At 40.5% G+C, this 26,360-nt stretch overlaps 1 protein-coding gene across 8 annotated transcripts in view; it reads right to left on the bottom strand.

Annotated features, from left to right (window-relative positions):
* GRM7 (glutamate metabotropic receptor 7) overlaps window positions 1-25,420 on the bottom strand; it is a 906,130-nt gene extending 880,710 nt beyond the window's left edge. For 6 of the 8 annotated variants that reach the window (XR_004300388.1, XR_004300389.1, XR_004300390.1 and 3 more), the window contains exon 1: window positions 23,093-25,420. Coding sequence is in view for 4 of the 8 variants with exons in the window: in XM_032411836.1 (XP_032267727.1) it covers window positions 23,093-23,611 (519 nt within the window). In the remaining 4 variants the exon portion in view is untranslated. The remainder of the gene's footprint in view (window positions 1-23,092) is intronic. The other 2 variants (XM_032411838.1, XM_032411839.1) reach the window with 1 other exon arrangement.
* Between the last annotated feature and the right edge of the window lie 940 nt (window positions 25,421-26,360).

The following is a 26,360-nucleotide window of genomic DNA, read 5'->3' as shown; positions in this document are numbered from 1 at the left end:
GAAAGAAAGAAAGAAAGAAAGAAAGAAAGAAAGAAAGAAAGAAAGAAGGAAGGAAAGAAAGTCAAACTCATAAAAACGGAAGAGTAGAAAAGTGGTTGCAAGGGGCTGGGGGGGGTGGGGGAAATAGGGAGAGGTTGCTATAAGGGTACAAATTTAGCTATAAGATAAATATGGTGTGAGGATTTAATATATAACATGGTGGCTATAGTTGATGATACTGTATTATATAATTGAAATTTGCTAAGAGAGTAGAACAAGTGTTTTCTCACACACACAGAAAAGGTAAATATATGAGGTGTTGGATGTGTTAATTAACTCAGTGGAGAAAATCCTTTCACAATGAATGCATGTACCAAATCATTACAATGTATACTTTAAATATCTTATAATCTTGTTTGTCAATTACACCTCAATAAAACTGAAAAAAGAAGAGGTAATGAGGGTAAGATTCCAACCCAGGATTATCTAACTCAAAAAACTACACTCTTAACCATTATAATATATCTCTCAAGATGTTATGACTGTAAGATGCTTAACACAAAGGAAACATTAAGTGATATTTATTATAACTATGACACTTCCTAGGTATCGATTATGTGTTATAATTCACTTCTAACAACAAGTCTGTAAGGTGGTAATTCCTGCTGCATAACTTAAAAGCCCCTGCAGGCAGCTGTGAGGTAAACGCAGCCCAGAATGACGTCTCTCATGTCCCACCCCAGAGTCTCCTCAAGTTGCTTGTTCCTCACACCACCTCCTTAAGATAAGGGAATAATGCCTTTCTCACATTAGCACTGGGCATGGAAATCCATCCATACTTCCAGGCATATATTAAACCTTAGTTTCTCATCACCTTGGAGTCATCATATATTCTATTAATATATTAGTATTAATATGAAGATTCTAGTAATAGAAATGAGATATGTATGTGGAGTATTGGAGGAATCCAAATAGCTTTCTGAGTTGCCAAAATTCTCTACTCTCAGAACAAATGTTAGGGTTCCACATATAAAGATTAATGTTTGGAAATAAAATTAAAAATAAATCAACAACATTTATAATTAACCAAGTAGATATTATGGGCCAGGCTATATACTAGGCACCACTCATCTTTCTGCAGTCCTTCAAAGCATATATTTCTATTTCATATAACAAAATTGTGTCCAAGCAGGTTAGGGACTTGCCCAAGACCACATAGCTAGGTTACAAGAGAAGAAAGGCAGATTTTAATGGTTAAAATGGTGAAGGACGGTATAATTAGAAGAGTACACCTAATCAAATATGCAAAACTATCCTAATGCATCTTTAGGATTTCTTTAGAGTAACTTGGATGCCCTACTGAATACAATAGTTGTGGAGATTAGAAATAGTTTCTTTAATTAGCTGACAATACACTCTACTTTAATATTCTTGGTGACAAGGAGCTAACTTCCTGAAAAGGTACCTTCTTCAACTTTTAGACATCTCTAGGGGTAAAACGCAGTAACATCTTACTGCCCACAATGTCACCTGGTTCTACCTAGGGGAATAAAGCAGAACAAGTAGCCACTATCTTGACAAGTGGATACAATTTCAGTTTTTCAAAATGTGAATGTCCCATTCATTCATTATAACAGATCTGTCAAATAGCTTTGGCTATTTACCAATGGATAATATACTACAAAACATGTTAGGTCATCTAAAGGACTAAATGTCACCTCATTGATACTGTTATCAATATAATTTATATTGGCGTTTTCTCTCACACTGACTTGAAGGACTATGGGGGAGCTCCCAGTCCGCAGATCATGGCTTGATCACCTCTGCTTGACCATACTCTCTGCTCATTTCCTGAAAGGACCAAGGATAAATGCTTGGACTTCTCAATCTACTCATTGTACCTGACAGCACACACTAGCTAAGCTGATTGGATCAAGACACCCCAAGCAGGAGTCCCAGAATTTAAACTCCTACTTGCTTTTGGAAGGAAAAGAGGCTTCCCCCCACACCCACAATCCCTCACTTGTTGCTGCTAGCCCTATGTTAGTCTGTACTTGATCATCAGCATTTCATACTAAAAATTAATACTGCTTATCTGATGGCAAGCACAAAACTTCAAATGCCATTTTTATAAATAAGGTAAGATTCTTCAGAGGGGTAGATTCTTTCCAACCATAATATGAGGCAAAGATTTACATTCCCACACTGCCCAAAAGGAAATAAATTCATTATAAAATTCAAGAGGGTGACAGATGATTTTCTGTATGTCTGTGTTCATTAAAGGGTTTTTTAATAGTCTTGACTGTATTACATTTCTATACACATAAAATAAAAATTAGTAAATGAAATCAAACTGCATCATATAATATATAAAAAATAAATACATTATTATAAACAAAGGTGTTATAGATCAAATGAAGAAATATTGATAAAGGTCATAAAGTCATAAGAAGGACAGCCAGTTAATATATGAACATATGTTCAACCTTACTATTATTAATCAAAGAAGTACAATTAAAATAATTCTCATATTTTACTCATCAGAATAACAAAAACTTAAAATATTGATAATACTAGTATTGGTGAGAGTGTAAAAACCACACAGGATGTAAAATTGCTAGCAGAAAAGTAAGGCAGTGTAACCTTTCTGGAAGGCAATACGTCAGTACGTACCAAAGTTGACAGGCAGTCATCCAAGTTCTAGAAATCCATTCTAAGGAAATAAATGAACAACTGCTCAAAGAAATGGGAAGAAGGATGCTCTCTCATTGTTTAGAGAAGCAAAACAGGGATAATTGAAATGTTAAGCAGTAGGGGACTGGTTAGATAAATAATGGAATGCTGTTCAACCATTAAAAAATATGATACAAATTTTTATTAAGTGATATGGAATCATGTTCATAATATAGTACTAAGCAAAAATATGTTTGCATTGTGTTTGTGTGCACCTTCCCTCAAAAAAAAAAAGTCTCAAAAGACACCTTTAAAAATGTTATGGAGATGACTTAACAGAAGTGGAAATTTGAGTCATTTTTTTTTTACTTTTTTTCTTTGTATCTTTTCCATTTTTGTAGTTTTTGCACTAAGTATTACTTTAACAATTAAAATATTTTAATTTTCAACAAGAAGATAGATTTCTCTAATTTTCTGTTATTTTTGCACCATGGCTCAGGGTATATCTGTAAAAGAAAAATCACCCTTTTTACGTGCACCCCGATGTTTATAGCAGCAATGTCCACAATAGCCAAACTGTGGAAAGAGCCAAGATGTCCATCGACAGATGAATGGATAAAGAAGATGTGGTATATATATACAATGGAATATTACGCAGCCATCAAAAGGAATGAGATCTTGCCATTTGCAACGACGTGGATGGAACTGGAGGGTGTTATGCTGAGCGAAATAAGTCAATCAGAGAAAGACATGTATCATATGACCTCACTGATACGAGGAATTCTGAATCTCAGGAAACAAACTGAGGGTTGCTGGAGTGGGGGGTGGGGCGGGAGGGATGGGCTGACTGGGTGATAGACACTGGGGAGGGTATGTGCTCTGGTAAGCGCTGTGAATTGTGCAAGACTGTTGAATCTCAGATCTGTACCTATGAAACAAATAATGCAATATATGTTAAGAAAAAAAAAAAAAAGAAGGTAGCAGGAGGGGAAGAATGAAGGGGGGGAATCGGAGGGGGAGACAAACCATGAGAGACGATGGACTCTGAAAAACAAACTGAGGGTTCTAGAGGGGAGGGGGGTGGGAGGATGGGTTAGCCTGGTGATGGCTATTGAGGAGGGCACGTTCTGCATGGAGCACTGGGTGTTATGCACAAACAATGAATCATGGAACACTACATCAAAAACTAATGATGTAATGTATGGGAATTAACATAACAATAAAAAAATTTAAAAAAAAGATTAAAAAAAAGAGGGCACGTTCTGCATGGAGCACTGGGTGTTATGCACAAACAATGAATCATGGAACACTACATCTAAAACTAATGATGTAATGTATGGGGATTAACATAACAATAAAAAAATTAAAAAGAAAGAAATGAAAGTTAAAAAAGAAAAAAAAAAAAAAAAAAGAAAAACCATCCTTTTTTTTGTCAATCTCAATTTACCTTCCACAATTTATGATTTGAAATTGGTAAAAGTTGCAGAGTAAAACTTTTAGGGTTTGAGTATTCTATTACCTTTCAAAGCATTGGAGTCTTTGAATAATTTCTTTCACAACTTTCATCTGATACTGAGGTGGGGTTGAAATAGCAAGATGAAAGGAAATAGAGAGTAGTCATCTTGAACTAGGAAAGAGCAAGAAGCAATTTGATCTGTACTTTTTTTTAATAAGATACAAGCCCCTCCCAGTCTCAGATCATACTAAACTGTACACACACACACACACACACACTCTTAATCCACTGCCTAAGGCTGATGACTCATTGTGGCAGAAATAACCAGCTGTAGACTAGAGACTTGTAATTAGTTCCTCCAGATTATAAAGGCATCACTAAAACCAAGCTGGGGACAACATTCTCCATCCCCGCTTGAAACTGTATGTGGCCATATTACTAGTTGTTTCCCAAAGAATGTGACCAAAAGTTATATGAAGAGTTTACATTTGAAGGATAATGAGTTGATAATTGAGCTTGCAACTTCCTCTCCCCTTTCCCTTTTGAGACAAATGTAAAGCCACCTGATGAATGTGGTGGGTTCCTGAATCACTGAGCAGAAAACAAACCTTTGAACTACAAAAGTCCATACTGAACTACCAAGTGAGTAGGTAATAAACCTCTAATGAGTTACACTACTGAGATTCATGGTTTATCATTTGGAGTTTAATAGCATTTTTTTCTTAGACCTCAATTTCCTCATTTGTAAAATAAAGTATTTGAACAAGACCACCACTCAGTTTCTTTCAAGTGCTTTTATTTTTCTTACTTTTTAATTCTCAGAAACATTCCACATATTGCTTACCTTCTCAGTTAACTGGCAAGTCTACTTTTTTCTTTCTTTCTTTTTTTTTTTTTTTTTTCCCCACAGAAGCAGGGTCTTCAAGTTATGGAGAAGTCATAGCAGACTGTTGCTTTAGTTTGAGATATGAGTCCAAATATGGGATAAGAAGAAATAGTGAGGACCCAGAGAGATGCTTTTGACAAAGAGGACTGAGAGATAGCAGGCTGAAGAAAGTTTAGTAATAAAGAATTCAGACAGGAGAAGTGGATGCATGATATCTAACAGATTTGTTCAGAGGTACTTTGGAAAGGAATATTTGTGAAAATATAAAGATAAAAAAAAATAGCAGACATGAAATGCCTTTTGGTACCTAAATGAATTTTATTTTGAAGAGATTCATATCACTTATATATGTACCATAAAATTTCTCTGTCCACTTCTTCCAGAATTTTCTAAAGCCTGACAGAACATCTGCAGAAAGAGGATGTCATTCCAGGATAATCAACGGCAAGTTACTAAATTAAGATCAAAATGTCCTCAACCTTGAACAGTTTTCAAAGAGTTTTTAGAAGAAGGAGGTCTCTAGAGGGTTGTATAATTATATAATTGTACCCTTTTAAGAGGCTATTTACAGATAAGTAAAGTTTCCCACCATTCTTTAAAGTAAAATATATGAGCTAAGATAGAGTTGGTGGGTATTTGTTTGGGATAGTGGGGAGGAAATCTGTGCAGACTGCTAGTTATCTAATCAATAACCACCCTCTCCCTATTCCTTACTATCAGAGCCCTGGTTTAGGCCTCATTATCTTTAAGGTTAAGGTGGTCAGATTAAAGCTTTAACTGCCTGAAATCTGAATGGAAGTCTGCTGATCTGTAGGAGGAAATTTGCTCTTTTGACACGGCCTTTCCTGTCCCCCGATACTCCTCCACTCCCAGAACACACACACAACACACACTCTTTTTATCTTTCTTTCCTTTTATTTCTCTTCTTTCCTTTTTTTAAAAGATTTTATTTATTTATTTGACAGAGAGAACAAGAGAGCACAAGCAGGGGGGAACAGCAGAGAGGGAGAAGCGGTCTCCCCACTGAGCGGAGAGTCCTATGCAGGGCTCAATCCCAGGACCCTGGGATCATGACCTGAGCCAAAGGCAGATGTTTAACTGACTAAGCCACCCAGGCACCACCTTTTCTCTTCTTTCTTCCTGCCTGAATAGTTGGAACACTGTTAGAGATTCAGCAACCACCTTGCAACAATGGGGATCACAGGGATATGCTAGAAATGCAGGAGCTAAAAGATGAACCGAACCCAGTCCCTTGCTGACATTCTCAGCAGCAGAATTAACACTAGAGGGACTATTATCTCCAAACTTCTTGTTACATGCAAAAAGTAAGGTAAGGCACTCTTACTTTCTGTTAGTTCAGCAAGTCATACTAAAAGATACAGAATTCTAACCCCAGGTTTCTAGAATGCTTCTCAGCATCCTATAGTTATACTCTTGTTTTAGACTCCTAATTATCAGACTTGCTTAAGGTAGGTGCGTGGGGAGGACTGGTTCCTCTGGAAGCCCTGATACTCTCCCCTTTCCACAACACACACACCAAATGAGTAACATATTTGCGTCCACTCATCCTTCTATCTACACTTGGAGGCCAAGGAGGCCTTCACTAACGACTTTTACTCCTCTCAGAATGGTTAAGAATGTGGGTTCTAGAATCAGACTTCCTAGATTTGAACTCTTAATCTGCCACTTACCAGTTTAGGACTTATGCAAATTAATTACCTCCTCTGGACCCCCATATAAAATGGGGACATGAAGTAGCAACTACATACTTTATTGAAAGGATTAAATGAGCAAGTAAAGTTTTTACAGTGTTTTCTGAGTCAAACAATTCTAGCTACTATTGTTTCCTTTGACCAATTAAGGTAGAATCCCCTTGCCTCCATGGGTCTCTGTCCATGTCTTTTCCATGGCACATGCAATCCCATAGTGCAGAATTTTGAAGATGTTTTCCATAAATAAGTGGTAAGTGGTTCTTAAAGTGTGGTCCCCGGGCTAACAATATCAGCAACACCTAGGGACTGATTAGAAATATAAACCCACTGATCTAGAAAATTGGGGGGTAGAGCCCAGCAATCTGTGTCTTAATACTCTCAGGCAAATCTGATGCTCATTAAAGGTTGAGGGCAACTGAGAACATCCATCTCAGACTCTCTTGGAGGTGCTCACCAAAAAGAGTTTCCTGGACCTTATACCTGAGTTGGAGAGGGGGATCAGGAATCGGCACTCTTAGCATGCCTGCCATGATTCTTCAGCACATTAATATTTGAGAATCACTGTCATTGTTAGTATAAGGCTCACTCTGTTTTCCTAGTGGACTGCCAGACTTCCTTGCAAGAAGATTTGTATTTATTATTATTATAATTATTACTATTATTATTCTAGAATCTCTAGTGCATAGTGCAATCTCAGGCACAAAATAGTTGCTCATTAAATGGGTCTCTGAAAAGTCTCCAGTAGAGCTTCAAGATTAATTCCTTCAGAAGAAGAACTACTACACACTCACAAAACAACAACAACAACAACAACAAAAACCAAAAAAACACTGCTTAGAAGTTTCATTCTTTGAATTTCTTTGCCACTTTCTTAGTTTTCATCATTTTGGATAATACTTTTTTAAATTTTAATCTTTTTGTGTTTCAGTCAGTATTTTCCATCGTCAATCAGAGAGACAGAAACAATACAATTAAATATTTATTTTTTAAAGCTCACAAAGGTAAATAGGTATAAGGGAAATGTAAGTAATTAAACCATCAAATTAATTCTCTGGGGTATGTTTGTAATTCGTATGTCTGATGGTATTAAAGATTAAAAATAGTAGTACTAAGATAGTTGAGACATGCTGTATTGTTAAATGAATTTAATTTTGTGTAAAGTAGAAATATTTTCTTCAACAAATATATCTGCAGGTATAAAATCACAACGACAAATCTAAAACAAACAAAAAAAAAGCAAGCTACTGAATTAAATCCGATTGGCTCTCTTTCTCTGCTTTGTGTATCTGCTAGTAATTTCATTTGCTTGGCTAGCAGAAGCCAAAATTTAAATATAAATACATATATTTCCTCAATTTAAAACTGTTCATATATATGAGTAATTTTATATATATATGTATATATATGTCTGTGTGTATATATATGAATGGATACATATGAATAATTTTAAATTGAGGAAAGTATATCTGGTGTCCTATTCTTTTCCCTATGAATTCTATTTTTTTTTTCCTATGAATTCTAAAGGAATACCACTTTCTGCTCTTAGCAGTGAAATGTCAGTCTACTTTAAGGGTAATTTAAAGTTTTAATTTATTTATTTTGAGAGAGAGGGAGCACATGTGTAGGGTGGGGAGGGGCAGAGGGAGAGGTACAGAGAGAATTCCAAAAAGGCTCCATGCTCAGTGCAGAGCCCCACACGAGACTCGATCTCATGACAGTGAGATCATGACCTGAGCCGAAATCAAGAGTCAGACGCTTAACCAACTGAGCCACCCAGGTACCCCTACCTCAAGGGTAAGTTAATCAGCATATTTGAAAATCCATTGGTTTAGCCATTGATGTACTTACTGGGGGATGATAGGCCCTATTGCCATTGTCAAGACCTTATCCATAGGAAAAAAAGAAGGTACTTGTTTGGTTTGTAAAAAGTAGGAGTAGCAGGGGATGGCAGGTAGCCTTATGCTGAAGATACATGACATCCATATATTTTTATAACTAACAAGCCCACTTTTTGTATCCAAATCCAAAGCCCTTATATCATTAATGCCAGGCAAAAATAGTAAGATTCACATGTCTGCTGTATCATGACATCAGGATGCCTGTGAACTCATGTGAGCATGTCTTGGTTTTGTCAGTGGGGCAAACTAGAGTCCTAGCACCAACCACCACCCCAGACTAGGCAAAGCAGTCCAAGACTTCTCTAACTGTTGTGGGAGAGTCTATGGAAGGGGTGCTCACTCTATGATGATGTGTATGTTCTCAAATACCTTTGTACATAGTAAACATTCAGTATATGTTGAATGAATGAATAAGTGAATTGGTGTCATAAAACAGACCTCATACTTAACATGAGAAAAATTCCATTCATAGGTTGGAATTCCTCCCTATCCCTCCTCATCCCCTAGTTAAACTTGCAGTCAAACAATTATAAAAAGTTAGAGCTGAGAAAATTTTAGAAACAATTTAGTCAACACTCACAAAGTTACGTAACTTTAATCTAGTGGTAAAAATCACTGATTTGGGAGTCAAACAGATGTGAATCCAAGTTCTACTTCTACCATATTTCAATGAGCAAATAACTATTTCTGAGGCTTTGTTCCATGTGCGCATTATGGGGGGATCATAATAATACATATTTTTACTGTATGACTATCGGGGGATTACATGACACATTTACATTTACAATGGTTAGTTAAGTACCTTGCACCTAGTAAGCACTCACAACATAAGCTAATAGAGGAGAGATGAAAACAAAATAAAACGCAGTGACTGACTCTGACCCCAGTGGTCCCAATGGTCATAATGACCTTCCATTCCTTCGACTCCCTTTCCATTAAGACTAAGGAGAAGAAGATGCTTAAAATTCTTGAGCTCTGCAGAAATATGAAAGGAACTCTCGTTCTTTATGTTAGTTCTCTAGAAAACCAGTTTGTGGCTCTAAGAGGTATCTTCCACCCAGCCCCACCCCTGCCAGGATCTTATAATGTCACTGTAAATGGAAAAATCAACAACATACAATCAACAAGCTAAGTTACAAGCCAGTGAAGACTCATAGATTTGATAGAGATAACACAGGTATATTATTATATGTTAAAATAAGGTAATATGAGGTACTTAATCTAAAAACAAAACAAAACAAAAACCTGAAGATCTATAACTTCTACAATAATCCTATAAAAATAACCAGCTAGAAATCTATTTAGAACGTTTTCTTTATTAAAAAAAAAAGCTTTCTATACATAACTTTTAATGCACAATTAATGAGGACAATTCAACAAAACTCAAATAAATATCTGCAGATGACTATAAGAAGAAAAGGACAGAGTTAGATGCTACAGGCTTAAAATTATGTTTCAGGAGAGGCTCTAAACTTGACCTCAAATAAATTAACATGTAATAGAGTGGATGAGTCATGCACAGAATGTAAGAATCCTAAAAGGCCAAAGTAAGTGCCAAAAATAACATGTAGGGATTCTTAAGGAAATTAAATATTGGCTAATTGATTCAGCAAAGGCAAAAGGGAGTAATTCCCCTTTGACCGGTCTTTGAAGAGGTCCCTTTCTCTTCCTCCTAGTATTGAGGCTAGGGTAGCATGGGGAATATAGGAATATAGGGATCAAGAATTTTCTCTTGCCCAAGTGGCTGGAAGCAGATTTTCTTACCAGGATGTGGTATAATAATATTTAAGGGCTGTTGAGGTCAGAGAGACAGGGATTTAAATATCCTGGCTCTATCTCTTGCTATCGGTCAAGATGCTTATTTTTCCAACACCTCAGTGTCTTTATCTATAAATTGGGGATGATGATAATCAGGTCTCCCACCTGAATGTGCGAACATGATATGGTGCATATACAGGGCCAAGTTTGGTGCCTGGCACACAGGAAGCTCTCAGTATGGTCAGTTAAATGGCATTGATGACAATGATGATGGTGGTAGTGGTGGTATTGATCCACCGCCCCCCGCCCCCAAGGATGGGCTCTGATGAGGAGCAGAGTTGAAGGACTTCTGCCATCATGAGGCTTTATAATAATTCTTAATAAATGTAAGCTGATTATTCAAATGATTATGTGCAATTTAAGAAAAGGAAGGACATGGGATTTGCTCAACTACTTAACAGTATTAGTAGTGATAGTACTTATGGAAGTTAAAATGTATTAAGTGATTACTATCTGCCAAACAATGTGCTAAATGCTTTATTCACTTATTACAACACTATGCAGCAGGTCATATAGTAGCTTTTTATCAGCTATGAACTCACAGGAGTTACAAAAACACCTAACATCTCATGGTCAGTACATAATGGAAATGAGTTCAAATTCAGTCTGTCAGACTTGTTCTTAATTACTAAAGTATGAAATTAACCATTTTGCCCTTTGCCTGATTCCCTTTTGAGGCTTGCATATTTCTCTCAGTCTCCCAGCTGAAGAAAAGAGAAAATTCTTGGCCTCAACATCCAGCTTCCCTTTTCAAAACAGGAATTGTTTCAACAAGTAGCAGTGAGTGTTATCTCCAACTCCAGTCACCTTGATGACCAGGGGTCAGATACCAGTGGAAACAAATGCTCTGTCACAACCTTACCCTTGTAGAGAAACATGACAGAAATGGTAGGGAGCAGGAGATAATGGAAGAATGCATAGGAGAGATGGTACCTGGCCTGGTGGTGGTGATGATGAGGAGGAGGAGGACAATGATGATGATGAATAGAGCTTACTGTGCTCTAGGCATTGTGTTAAGTGCTTGGCATGGGTAACTTCACTTAATCTTGAAAACAGTCCTAAGAGGATGGAATATTATCATCATTTTAAAGATTTTTTTTTATTTGTATTTATTTGACAGAGAGAGAGATAGTGAGAGCAGGAACACAAGCAGGGGGAGTGGGAGAGGGAGAAGCAGGCTTCCCGCGGAGCAGGGAGCCCAATGCGGGGCTCGATCCCAGGACCCTGGGGTCATATGACCTGAGCCAAAGGCAGACGCTTAACGACTGAGCCCCCAGGTGCCCCTATTATCGTCATTTTATAGATGGGAATACTGGGGTGCAGTAATCAGGTAAATTGACCAAGTTTATATAGTTAGCAAGTGGAAAGCAGGAATGTGAACTATATCCAGTGCCTGCAATCTTAACCATTATGCCATATAGCCTCCTGAAGATAAAAAAATTCCAATGATCTTTCCCATACCCCACTCCCACACTGCAAACTTTAATAAGTCCAAAAGAAAGAGCCAGCAAGCGTGGAGTGTGACAGCTGAGAGAGTGTCAGTCATTTCTAGACAATGTACTTTGTTCATAAGATACAGTTCCTGCAATAATCTTCTCAACCAATATTCAAGAAATAGGAAGCAAAGATTTGAGTGTATGTCCCAATTTACAAGGAAGGTAGGACTGCATATTTGACATCGGTTTTAACTATTCCAGAAAACGTGGTCCCAGTAGACATACACACTAGTAGATTTTCCCCGCCTACCAAATCTAAAAGCAATATGTCATTTCCATATTGCTTTTCATAATCCCACCCTTTTAGTGTCTGCTATTCTTCCTCTAACCTCTTACTCCGTCCATTTCTGTACAGAAAGATGCTAAGTATATGTTCTCTGATGTGAAAAGGGTGTGTTATGACAGGTAGCCATGGTGCCTCAATGTTTTGTTTTGTTTTTTTCATCTTAATTCTATTATGCCAACTCCACTGAACTTAATTATAGTGAATACAGAATTACACAATTACCCTCTGTTCTGTTCTTCAGATGCTATATTTTGATAAAATTTACTACATGCTGCTCTCCCCCTGAACACTAGAAACGGATGTGTGTTGATATAAAATTTGTTATAATTACAATTAAAATATAGCTTACATAATGACAGTGTTAAAATACAATTATAGATGTGTAGAGACAACATGGCCATGCATTTTTTAGTATAAGGACATGCTTAGACCAGTATCTGATAGTGAAGTGAATAAGGAACAGAATTTTGGTTAAGCTACAAAGGCTGTTAAAGGATTTGCTAAAGGGAGCTTGAAACCTGTAAGATAAAAATCCCCCCCACCATGTTTTCAATTGCAAAGTGAGTGGAAGATATGAAATGCCTCATGAAATTGTTCAAAGTAGGTACCCATAATGGGATATTATAAGACAAGCCCGTAATTTTCCTTGAATACCTGGGTCATTGCTTAAATTCTCATGTACAATTGACTCTTGAACAACATGGGTTTGAACTGTATGGGTCCACTTATACATGGAGTTTGTCAATAAACACAGTACAGTACTGTAAATGTCTTTTCTCTTTCTTATGATTTTCTTAATTATATTTTATTTTCTCTAGTTTATTGGAAGAGTACAGTATATTATACACATAACATACAAAATATGTGTTAATCAAAAGTCTATGTTATCAGTAAGTCTTCAGGTCCGTGGTAGACTATTATTAGGTAAGTTCTGGGGGACTCGAAAGCTATATGTGGATTTTCAACTATGTGTGGTCAGTGCCTTTAACCCCACATTGTTCAAGGGCCAAATGTATATCAGTGATGCAAATTCTCAATTGAGTTTTATATTATATATATATGTATATATATGTTATATATATAAAATTGCACTTAAGTAGATAGTTCAAAATTATTTTTAATAAAATAGATACTCTATCAGAACTAACTTAAACCTTACAAAATATAGTTACCACTATATTATCAGAATGAAAGGTAGGAGATTGAAATGTTATTCTAAATGTTTGTAGTATGGTGTCATGACTTAAAATAATTGTCACATCATTTTGTTCAGATTTATTGCAAAAACAAAAAAACTATAGGATTTGTTTGCATTTCAGATAATTGTCTTTAGTAGCTATTAAATGTTTTGGAAACACACAGTGTTAACTGTATTATCTCATTTATTTTTATTTTTTTAAAGAGTTTTACTTATTTATTTGACAGAAAGAGAGAGAGTGCACAAGCAGGGGGAGCGGCAGGCAGAGGGAGAAGCAGGCTCCCTCTGAGCAGGGAGCCCCATGCGGCTAGATCCTAGGACCCTGGAATCATGACCTGAGCCAAAGGCAGATGCTTAACCGAATGAGCCACCCAGGCACCCCCCTGTATTATCTCATTTAATCTTTAAATTAGCACTTCCATGTAATTATTCTTAATATCTCTATTTTATTAAAATATATCTCTAGTCTAGACCTTTCTTCATAACTGCAGACTCGTATTTCCACCTGTGCATTCAACATCTCAATTTGGATGCCAAAAAAAATTCTCAAAACTTCTACCTCCAAATCTGATCTTTAATTCCCCAGTTGTGCTCCACTCCAAACCTTTTCCATCTGAAGTGATAGTAATCCCACCTTTCCATTGCTCAGGCCCCACATCATGGGTTCACCTTGTCCCCTTTCTTCCTTTTACATCTCCCATTCGATTCACCTGAAAATACTGTCACAATCTTCCAAATGTATCACTTCTTGAAGCATCTGCTGCACAAGTCACCAACAACCATCTCAGAGACACCTGTAGTCACCTCCTGAGATCATCCCTGATTCCTCTCTTTCCCTCATCCTCAACACCACAGATGAAATTAATTCTTTTAAACCAAGAGACAGATCATGCCCCACCTCTGCTAAAATCCTACCACACTGCCTACACTTAAGGTAAGAAAAAATGCATGTGGTGGCTTCCAATGACTTACCCTACCTGCCCCTTCATATCTCTGACCTCAAGTCCTCCTGCTGCCCCTTGCTCTTCCTGACTTGCTCAACCATAGTGGCATCCTTGATATTCCTCAAACCTGCCAGACATAGTTCTGCCTTGGAGTTCTGACACTGGTTTTTCCTGCTCGCAGGGAGTGGACTTCCCCTAATCCATTCTGACAGTTCCCTCGCTTCAAGTCTTTGCTCAAATGCCACCTTGTGAAATCCACCCTGACTACCATCGTTAAAAATAGAACCCACCTGTACACTCCTCAGCACTCCCAAACCAACACTCTGCAGTGCACTTCACATTCTTTCCCTTGTCCCATAGGGCTCATCAGCTTCTAACATACTCCAGGACTTATTTATAACATCCATCTGTTTCCATGCGAGAGTGTAAGCTGAGAGACAGAAGAATAGAGATAGGAGGAAAGGAAGAGGAGAGAGCAGGAAGGACAGAGTGGGGAGAGAGAGAGGGAGAGAGAGAGAGCTCTTGTCTATTTTAGTCACTGATACGTCCAACCACGTAGAACAGTGCTGAAGGAGGAGGCTTAATAAATATTTCTGGAAAAAAAGATAGCTGAGGAAACTAGTAGTAAAGCTCAAAAAGTTTAAGTAAGTTCCTCTAGGTTCTGCACTAGAAATGGGTCACAGTGGACTTCAAACTTGGGGCTGGCTAACCTCAAAGCCCACTGCTCCGAGCCTGTCTGGAATCTAAGTCCACGGCATTCCTGATTCACCTGAATCAGTGCCATAGAAATTCTCATTCCACTGAATACTATCACTAAACTATGTTCTCACTCTCAATCTGTGTAATATTTTCCATTTTTTAAAATAGATTTTATTTATTTATTTTAGAAAGAGAGCTGGAGCGCTGGAGCTCAAGTGCTTGGGGGGGAGGGGCCGAGAGGAGGCAGATGCCAGGCTGAGCAGAGAGCCTGACAGGAGGTTTGATTCTACCACCCAGAGATCTCAGGATCCTGAGATCATGACCCCAAGTGAAATGAAGAGTCAGATGCTTAACCTCCTGAGCCAACTGGGTGCCCCTAATATTTTCCATTTAAACAAAGAAACAAAGAATGAAATCCAACATGGATTATTATGGTAATTTTACAGTAAATTTGGCAATAGTGACATTTAAGAAATAGTGATATTTAATAATAGCATAATAATAATAAAATAAAACTTTTAAATGTATTGAACACTCATCACATGCTAAACTTGGTGCTAAAATATTTCCATGCATATTTTGTGCAATCTTTATGATTACTTTATCAGACAAGTACACTTGTATCATTCCCATTTCAAAGATAAGAAAATTGATGAGAGGTATGGTACCTGTTTGATCAAGGTGAGTCTGGTACTAAGTGGCGATTATGAATTTAAATTCAGATCTAACTCCACAATTTTATTCTTAACCCCTACATGAAAATTCTGGTGATTCCTTTGATAAAAGTATGTTTTCTCCAGGAAAACATCCCACATTATTCTGCCTGTGCTAATACATTCAGAACACAGTCAAGTTTAAAACATGATAAAAATGTTTAGGTAGTACTTTAACAAATGGAAATATTTTCATCTAAACAATAATGCAGAAAAGCAGGCTGAGCCTTTGAAGTGGCTTCCTTGTTATCTTCCAACAAGAACAAGAGAAAGAATTGGCAGCCGCAGAATGGAGAGAGCACAACACCCAGAGATGGAGAGTTCTGTAAATGACCAATTATAAAACTATTTAGCTGCAGCACTTTTATAGCAAGAGGCAAAATAATCCATTAAACTGAAAATTCTCCTACCCCTCACTCCACGGCCCACACAAACATTAATGTTGCATTTATTAGGATGTATTTCCTGTGCTCTATCAACTTGACTTTCAGCAATTGTATTAATACAGTCCTCTCACTTTGCACATATATCTGAATGATGGATTTCCCCACTTGAGGTTTGTAGAAAGAGTGGAGTGAATGAAATAAAGTTCAGGAAGAGCCATCATAATCCATAATGATGGGCACTGAATCAGGACAAGAAGAAACATCTTTTCTCCTTTATTTGAGAGAAAAGCCTACTATGTATGTATTGCCTACACACAGGGCTACCTGTTGAATAACAGAAAACAAGCATCTTTCATTTGGAGGTGAGGATTTGTGTACTCAAGTTTCAATAGACAGAATTAATCTCGTTGTGGAACTGAAATAAAATATTATCTCTTTCTGCAAATAGATGTGGTTAAGGAACAACTCTGATGTCCTCAAACCACTACAATTTCAGGGTAGGCAGATCTATGATTACTTTAAGTATTTCTGCATTGGTGCAACAACCAAGCAGCATGTAGAGTGGGTAACAACCAGCGTATCGTCAGGCAAACCACTGTGTGAATCTACACCTTGCCACTTACCAGCAATGTGACTTGGGGCTCTGAGAATCGCTTTCTTCAGCTGTACGTGGGGAAGATAATATGCCTTTTGCAGAACTATTGTAAGAACTAAATGAGATGAAGTATTTAGAGTGCATGGCATAATGGCTCATAGCAAAGATGAAGTTATTATTGGGGTCACTACTGTTATTGAAAAGAAATAAGAACTTCTGTTCTCACAAAATGAGATATGTATCCTGTATCATTGTAACTTCATATTATTTTATTTTTGATGTTATATTCTAATAACTTGATCCAAGAAACATCTAGTAGTAAGGGTAATTGAAAGGAGATTACTTGTCAAACATGGAAATGCCGTCACTGTAAGGGTTAGCACAATGCTCTTCTCGGATATTTACCTATAAAAAGATTTTGTTTTGCTTTTATTAAGTGCATAAAACACATATGTTTACTGTGCCAGTTGACAAAAAGTCCATGAATTAATCAGTCTGACTATATGTTGTATAACTGTCCTCTAAACAGTATTCATGTATATAGTTGTTGGAAAAATGTGTTTGTGACTGTTCTTTTTTGCCTACTTACAGTAAAAGGGGATGACAAGTAGTTAGGCTTGATGCTTACCGTAGAGTAACCCAGGAGTTTAACGTACTTTGTATTCCATTATGCCATGAAAATGTTTCTCTGCCCTGGAGACATCAACAAAAGATTTGCTTTAATGAGGGGAACCAAGTATGGTTCTAAACCTTCCAAATAGGAGGCTTCTATGCTGCATTCTACATCAGAAGTGTTCACCTTATCTCTCAACTGCATCAGGTTGTTATAACAAATGCTTAAAGTTAATACAGCAAATGATAGGAAGAGTGGGGAAGAATGCAGAGTTGTGACTATCCCAGACCTTGGCTAGAAAGATTATATTTAAAGTAAAGAAAATATCATATATAATTTTTCATTCATTTTTAATGAATGCCAGTCAGCAAACCTCACATTAACATAAGAAATTACTTGTTTTGGCTAGGGGGCTTTTAATTGCACAGGCCTGAAGACAAATTCAAAACAGTAGAAGGAATTTTTATTAATTTATTTATTTTAAGAACAAGTACTGGAAATTCAGGGATGCAGCTAGATTCAGATATAGCTGGATTTGAGAGTTTCAGAATATCATCAGGGCTCTGGCTTTCTCTCCATCACTCAACCCTGCTTACCTCTATATGACTTTATTCTACAGAAAGTCTTGTGTTGGATGGCCACTAGGAGTCCCAGAGTCATATTACCTCAGCTTAGAAATTCCAGAGAGAAGAGCCAATTTTCCCATTTTCCTCTGGCAGAAAAGTTCTGGGGAGGATTCTGATAGGTCTAGCCAAAGTCAAAAGTCTACACCTGAACCCATCACCTGCTTTGCCTGAGTTCAGTCAGGGGACTCATCCCTGGGGCCAGGGAGGAGGTAGGAATCACTATCTGGCAGCTTTCCAAAAGAAAGCCGGGGGTTTTTGCAAGATGAAAGGGGAGAGAACGCTGGATAACAAAAGTTTTATCTGCTACTATAAAGCTCACAGTTCTTGCTCCCCGCTTGGTGTCTTCTAACCATGCAGTAAGCTGACCCAGGAGGTCATTTTCCTGGATACAAGCCTTGATATACATGACTAAGGAGCACACTGGCAAAACAAGGGATAAAGTCTGAATATGGGAAATCAGCTAGACTGGTATTAACTAAGATACCTGTGTGAAAATATTCTTTAAAAGTTCCCCCAAACTCACTTAAAGTTCAAAGTGGGTGCTAGAAATTCAAAGTCATGGGGTTTGGACAAGAGCGGGTTTTCTCCAAGCAAGCTATGACCCAAAGAGATTAAAAACTTAGAAACTACATTTGTTTTTAAAGAAAAAAAAATCAGATGAGGTAATTGAGGCCTAAGAAGATTAAGTAACTTATTTAGGGTAACAGGGCTAATTCGTGGCAGGATTGAGATTGGAGTGTACTTTGTGTAATCCAGCTATGATCTTTGAAGTCCATGACACAACCTATAGACGTAGGAAATAGAGCATTTATGATTTGTTATACTCTCAATGTTTATGAAATTGTAGCAAAAGCATCCATTACTTCAATTATTTTTGAAGAGAAAAATCCCCAAAGACATCTTAATGTTATGGGCATGTATACATAAAATATACACGTAGAGGTATCTTCAAATATAGTATGTGCCTGTCTCTATTCCTTCCCTCTCTGCTCTTTTCAAAAATGCCCCTTTAAAAATTGCCCACTCACCATCTGTTAGGTAAATTTCCTGAAACACAGTAAATGTGGAGGCAGAGATTGTTATAGAGCCTATTCCAAATGGCACTGACACCTGTATTTATGAAATTTTGAAAAGAGTAGGTTAGAGTTGTTTAAAAAAAGTCCCCACTATAGTAATACCACACCATCCTAGGTACCCAGTTCTATCCAAATACATAAGATAGAGAGAAGAGAGGGAGCAAAAGAAAGAAGGAAGAAAACTAGGTCCATATATATATAAAATGCCCCCAAAGTTGGAGATTGTATTTAAGCTTCAGTGAACAGAAGGATAACATTTAGAAATTTACAAATGTATTTCATTTATGGTACAAGGTCCATAGGTTTAGATTTGCAATATGCCCCAACAAGAGTCAAGTTGGCCACTTTTTCCATCTAGTTGCTTCTGAAGGAACAAAGGAACTGAAACAGACACCATTCAATTCCAAGTCCATAGCTTAGACCATGTCACTGGCCATGAAATATTGTTCATTCAGAGTCAGGATGTAGCAAGAGTAATTTATACGCTCAGAGTGTTTGCTCTCAAGTTGATAACAGAGAAGCCTTGAATAAAAACATGCCCATTACTTCCCACTATAATATATCTTACTTATAGCCCATAAAATAGTGGTCAGGGGAGGTTTATCCTTTGGACAGCATATTATATAAGCTCTCCACCTTAAGCCATCCCCACTCTCTGATTATTTTTTAAATATGTTACTCATAGTCAAAATTAATTTACATTTAATCTTTCTTAACATTAGGAGAGTATTATTTTGTACAGGCTCAGAAACAATCTCCAGAAATTCCTCCCTGATACTTCTTTGAGGCTGAAAATGCATTGCAGGGTGGTTGCAGTGACTTAATTCTAGTTGGCAGAGCCCTGGCCACACACTAATTTCATTAGCTTCCAATTCCTAGATTTGAAAGACCAGTGGACATCATTCCTGTCCTCTGACATGTCACTTACTAATCAATTCAGTGTGCACAGAGGAGAGAGAGAGAGAGAGAGGACTTGTTCAGCTCATATCTTTGGTCTGCTACACCAGCAGGCAAATGAAAATTCAAAGTCATAGACACTATTTACATCTGAGGAGTCATTCTTGCCCAGGTCCTCATTCTCAGGAAAGAACTTCATTCCAGTTTTTGTTGGCAACAACAGCATTTGCTACATTTATTACTATTTCATTACTCTTCCCTGTCCTCAACCCTCCCCCCGCCAACCCCACCGTGTGTAGCACTCCCCCATTTAAGTCACTAAGTATTCCTTCCCCCAGCCTAGAAGCTTATCTCATCATAAATTTTTACCTCAAATGATAGGTTTGGCATGGTCCCCACAGCAACCTATAGGGCCCGGGAAAAGAAAACTCAAATCTCTGGAGAGCTAAGAATTCAATCATTTAGAGGAGGTTTTTTGTGTTTTTTGTTTTTTGGTTTTTTTATATAGGACAATCTTAATTGAGCTGAACCCTGCACTCCCAGCGAAGATTCACCTACCATTCTTTTCCTCTCTCTCTAAATTGATTGTGCCTTTGAACAATGGGTCTGTGTACCACTATTCTCTCTATTCATTCTGCAGGCTTACAGAGGCTGGGAAACTTGGGATTAGACTTGCGTGCCAGGAGCTCCTATGATCATGTGCAGACAAGGCTACTGGAAGAGACTGTTGGAATATATAAGTATATATTCCAACATGGGCAACGGTTAAGCATGATGCCCACACCAACAGTTATACCCAGCTCACAACACAAGCTACAAGTTGGTGCATTCCTCCTGCTACCAGCCTCTTCTCCATAAATGCAGGTGAAAACTGGGGGCTCTTTTTCCCTCAGCTGTTCAATCCAACATGAATAGCTGCAATTTGCAAATTAGAGGAAAATGACAGTGTTTTCTCTGAATGGTTTTGGTCCCAACCCACACTGCTAACATTGGCATTAGCTTCCTTTCCTTCCCAGCCCAGGGAATGAGGGAACTAAGCATAAGGCAAACCATCTCTTTCCCACACAAGAGCCTCAGGTTCACACACCAGAGGAAGAATCAACTCCCCCTGGAATCTTTTTCAGCAAACACAGTCCTTCAGCCTAGTCTGCAATCCCTCTCCTGACTTTAACATTTCACTCTTTTTCAGACAGACAGGCCCATCTGCAGCACTGCCTGTGCTCTGAGTGAAGAGAGAAACAGGCACCAAAATAATTAAAAAATGTGAGACACCAAATGTGCCTTCAACCCCCAGGGCTCAGGGCTCACAGGGCTGTGAGTCGCCCAGTGGTTCTCCGGTGATCTCTGACCTCGCAGTCTCCTGCAGCACTGCCCTCTTAAGTTGCCTGGCTTTAAGCTCAGGCAAGAAGGAAACGCTTCTGGATTTTGCTTACAGTAACCTAGCCTCTTCCCAAAAGCATCATCTCAGAATTAAGGGTGCCCCCAAAGCATTTTTGGGTTTGCAAATATCCAGGGATTCCCACGATGGCACACTCAAAAAGTGTTAGGGATGCTCAGAAGATCAGAGGGGCCATACCAGGCTGCAGCCCTGGGCAGGCACCTCTCCTGGTGCACACACAAACTTCACACTCCTAGGAGCAGATGTGGTGACAGCTTCAATCTCACAAGGAATCCCCTCCAGAAACCCAACACCCTTAGGGAAGGCATTTGGAAGGGAACCAATTCTTTAGATATGGGGAGCATAAGGGCACCAGGGTTAGCCAGAACATCTGGAGAAGGGATTAATTGGGTTTGGGTACTATCAGGCAGGGATTAGGAAAGGATCATCTCTAGAGAGAGATGAACAAAAAACTTGGGGGTGGGGGGAGGGAGAGAGAAAAGAAGCAGAAATTGAACGAGAGGGAGAGAAAAGGAGAAAAAGAAGGAAAAAAGAGAAAGAAAGAAAGATGATACAGAGAGAGAGACAAGGAGAAATAAGGAGAAGGGAACCCACAGTCAAACAGACCCCGAAACTCAATTTCTTAAAATCCAAAATCCATCCATTTATACCCAATGCAGCACAGGAGCCACGGGGCACAAAATGCGGGAGCAGGCGGAGAGAGGGCACTGCAGTAGAACCCACCGCTCAGCTGCCCCGGATCCGCCTTCCTCCCATTTTCGGCGTTGCCCTCCCGGCGCCCGGAGCAGGAGGACCGCCGGCTTTGCTCAGCGCACCCTAGTGCCTCCCTCCAGGCGCCTTCTCGTCTGGCTCCGGGAATCGTCCGCGGAGCCGGGGATAGGGGTTGGGGGGTTGTGTTAGGGAGGTCGTGGGAAAGGATGGGCGGAGGGTGGAGGCAGCGAAAGCGATTTTGTTTCGCAGTTAGCATGAGCTCATCTCTGGGCTCTGAAGTGGCAGGAGTAGAAAGCTGATCGCCCAGCTCCTGCCAGTGGCCGGACTGCAAATGCAATTTAGACGGTGCAAACAACTGCCCAGAGCAAATCACCCGGGGGTCACGTCTGGGGGTGGCATCTCCCCACTTGGGGAGCGTCCCCGTGCCTTCTGCCCCATGCCCTCGCGGAGACAGGCTACAGGTCGGAAGATCCAACCTGAGAGAGATGGGCAATTAATATCCACATGTAGGTGAAGACCTAGCCCTCCGTTTAAGATGTGCCTCCCTAAGCTCTTCTCGAAATTTTCCAAGGGAGCTGCGGCTTGCCGGGGCGGCTTGGGGCTGGGAAGCTGGGGAGTTGAGAAATGCCCGGCTTCGAGGCGTCTTCTCATCTTTCATATTCCACGAGCCTAACCGGCTCTCACAGGAGCCCGGCACTTTTACAAGCCTGTTTTTGGACCATATTTCACTCTAATGCAAACCCATTTAAATCATCGCCTTGTTTTTCGCAGATTGCTTCTTGTAAATGGGGCCATAAATCCAGGATGTCAAGCCGGATGGAGTGGAGCGCGGACAGGGGAGAGATGGAAGGGAAATGAACCAAGCAGGGAAGGTACCTCCTCGGGTGGGGTGGGAGGGATTCGCAGGATCTCCAGGGTGGAAATGCGCGAAGGCTGACCTGACCCCGCACCCCTCGAGTCCAAGCCAGCTTTTAGGATTAAGTGCGCGGGGAGCTAAGGCGCGCTCTGCCCCGGAGGGAGCGCCTCCCTACCTGGAAGAGCCTCAGGATGTTGGCTACCATGATGGAGACCGAACTCCCCGAAGCCCCAATCACTCCAACTACTTTCTCCGGCTTGACGAAAACCGGAGGCTCGCCGTTGGTGCAGCGCACGTCGGAGGTGTCCTTCTGGATGAGCGCCTGGACGAAAGTGAGCGACTGTTCGAGCGCGTAAGTGTCCCTGGAACAAGTGTCCAGGATCCGCGCGCCCAGCGTCACGTTGGGCAGCAGGTTGGGATCGCTGTTGATCTGGTCCAGGGCGTAGAGCATCGCTTCCAGCCTGTGGATCCCGTTCTCCCTCTTGATGTCGCCGCAGGGCACTCCGCTAGGACCCTTGGCGTGCACCGGGAACAGCCCCCCGAGGGTGACGTCCCCCTCGATCCGGATAGAGTGCGGGGCGTACATCTCCTGGCCGCGCGCCGCCGCCGCCAGCGCGCACAGGAGCACCTCCAGCACGCAGCAGGGGAACTTCATCAAAGTCAGGACGCGGAGCAGCTTCCCCAGCTGGACCATGCTGCTCCGGCTGCTGCGGTGGTGGCGGCGGCGCTGGAGGGGATGGTGGCGGGCTCGCCCGGGTCCGGGCCCCTTGGGGTGAGGTCCTCCGGGGAAGCCCAGAGGCTCCTGCAGGCACGGAGGGTGGGGGCGCCCGGGGAGGGGCGGCCGGAGAGGATGGGGGGTCCCGCGGCGCCTGCCAGATTGGGGCTCCGTGCGCTCCCGGGTTCGCCGGCCGGCGCGCCGCGCTCGCGCTCCCCGGCTTGCCGCTCGCGCTCTCCAACAACCCAGCACTGGGGAGAGGGCAAGGATTGCTATCGCTTTAAATGGTCGTTCGGCTCCCTCTCCTCCTCCTCCCACTCCCTCCCTCCCTCGCTAGCTCTCCGACTCTCCCCACCCTTCCCAGTGCCCGCCCTCCCCACTGGTTTGCATCATCACGCAGGGAGGGGCTGCGTGCTGAGGTAAGGAAGGGGGGAATGGGTGGGCGGCGAAGCAGGGAGTGCCTCGGACTGGGAGTTTCGCGGTCCCCAGGGAATCTAGGATTGCAGGTCTCAGGCAAGGGCTGAAATGCTTCTCCTAGCTCACCGTAGAAGCCTCCAGCTCGCCCGCCTGCACCCACACGCACCTTCTAGGCACGGGTGGCATCAACCCCGGGAGGGGGCGGGGATGTCTGGTGCTGATGCTCCCAACCCTGAGGTCGCGAGTCCTAGCTGTCAGATCCGGGAGAATGCGAGGAAGTCGCAAGGTGGAGAACGCAGTGATGAAGGGGAGCAAGGAGACCCCACTGTCTACTACTGATCAGTCTGTGCCAGTTTTTCTCAAGAAAAAACACACATACAGACGGGAACCTGATTCATGACTTAAAAGAACCTTTACCCAGAGACTTCTTGGGGCGAGGCACTGAACTAGCTCTTAGGAAAGCAAGCCAAGAAACGCTAGGAATGTAAGTGCACCCTCGGTCTTTAGGGGTTACTGGAGCCAGAGACGGATGGACTAACTGCAGTCTCCAGAATATCTGTGGCGGAAACCTCGGACTCACCTCTTTCTTTCCTTTCATCGCCAAAGATGTAACAACTGAGAACTCTGCAGAGCGCACTTTCTTCTCTGGCGCTGACAGGTGGAGGGCTCCCTCCTACCCATTTCCAGAGATGCTTCTGGGCTGGTGACAGGTTTTTGGGCAGGAAACAGCAGGAAAAAGGTGACAGTAGGAGGAAGAAAGAGAGGCAGGTAGAAGTCTCCCCAATGATCCAGATGCCTTTCTATCTTTTTCTGGCTGAAGATTTGGTAGCTAAATCAGGATGCAGTGCAGTTAGGAAGCTGATTTTCAAAGGGTCCCCTCCTGCAGCTGAGACCAAACTTGAGCTCTTAAAGCAACAGGTGGCCCTAGTTCTTATATAAAGGATAATGTCTCTGTCCTTGGTACCGGAGTGAGTGGATTCATGATAGTTAACTCTTGCTGAGATTTTCTGTTGGAGTGCGGCAAAACTATATTATACAGATTTGAGAAAGAAGAGAAAACCAGAAACAAGGCTATACTTTTTGTTGTTGTTGTTGTTATGTACTAAAGAAAAGTGTCCTTGTACAAAAAGCAAGCAAACAACAAAACAACACACACACACACACACACACACACACACACTACAAGGTCAGAAGACAGGTAGTGGGTCGTCTCTGCCATCAACTACCTGTATGTCCTTAGCATTTCTGTTTTCCTGTCTGGGTTTTAGTTTCCCCATTTGTAAAATGATGAGATTGAACTGGATGCTCTCCATGGTATCTGTTAACTCTCAAATCCTCTGTTAAAATAGGCCATATCCCTTTGTCCATGGGGCTCTTTTTAGGCCAATATCTTCTGTTCCTTCATGTGTAGGAGACCAATTTTTTTGATCTCCAAAAAAATTATAAACATTTTCTGGTATAGAGGACTTTTTTCTTTTTTTTTTCTTTTTCTTTTTCTTTCCTTTTTTTTTTTTTTTTTTTTTCCCCCCCCTTGCTTACCATCTATTTCTCTTCCTTCTAGGGATAGTCCAGTTCAGTTTCTTTTTGGATAGGCCCCTCCTCTATGTTTCATTACTTATGATTTGAGAAAACCCACTTCTTATAAATTAGGGCTGGTGACTGGCTACATTGATGAGTTAAAGGATGAGAATAGAGCCCAGCCAGAGCCATCCAGGACTAACTCTTGGGCTTTTGCTGTGGTACCTAGGATAGTGACACAGGGTTACCACTATCCAATAGACAATCTGTGAGTGAATTAGGAAAAAAAAAAAAGGTCCCCCTTCCTCAAAACACTTCATGTATATCTTTTGGAAAATGTTATACTATTCTTATTATCTAAGAACACACATTACATGATCTTCTTCAAGAAATCAGTGCTGTAATTAATATACTAATCTACCCCTGTGTACAATGTGAGTATAAGTCAATCTTAGATGGGATGCCCTGCTACAACCTTACACTGTCATGGTCCCTACTCTTTCCTGGAGCTATAAGGATATAAGCCTGTAGCTGTGCCAGGAGTTTCCACATAAACAGAGAGCTATTTGAATTCTATAATAAGAGATACAGAATAGAGAACCCAGATATGGACCCTCAACTCTATGGTCAAATAATCTTTGACAAAGCAGGAAAAAACATGCAATGGAAAAAAGACAGTCTCTTCAATAAATGGTGCTGGGAAAATTGGACAGCCACATGCAGAAGAATGAAACTTGACCATTCTCTAACACCATTCACAAAGATAAACTCAAAGTGGATGAAAGACCTCAAT

The sequence above is a fragment of the Phoca vitulina genome, unplaced genomic scaffold (genome assembly GCF_004348235.1).
Source record: "Phoca vitulina isolate PV1807 unplaced genomic scaffold, GSC_HSeal_1.0 scaffold13, whole genome shotgun sequence".
NCBI classification, from domain to species: Eukaryota; Metazoa; Chordata; class Mammalia; order Carnivora; family Phocidae; genus Phoca; species Phoca vitulina.
The sequence above is the reverse complement of the archived record's forward strand: the minus strand, read 5'-3'. Positions and strand labels throughout refer to the sequence as shown.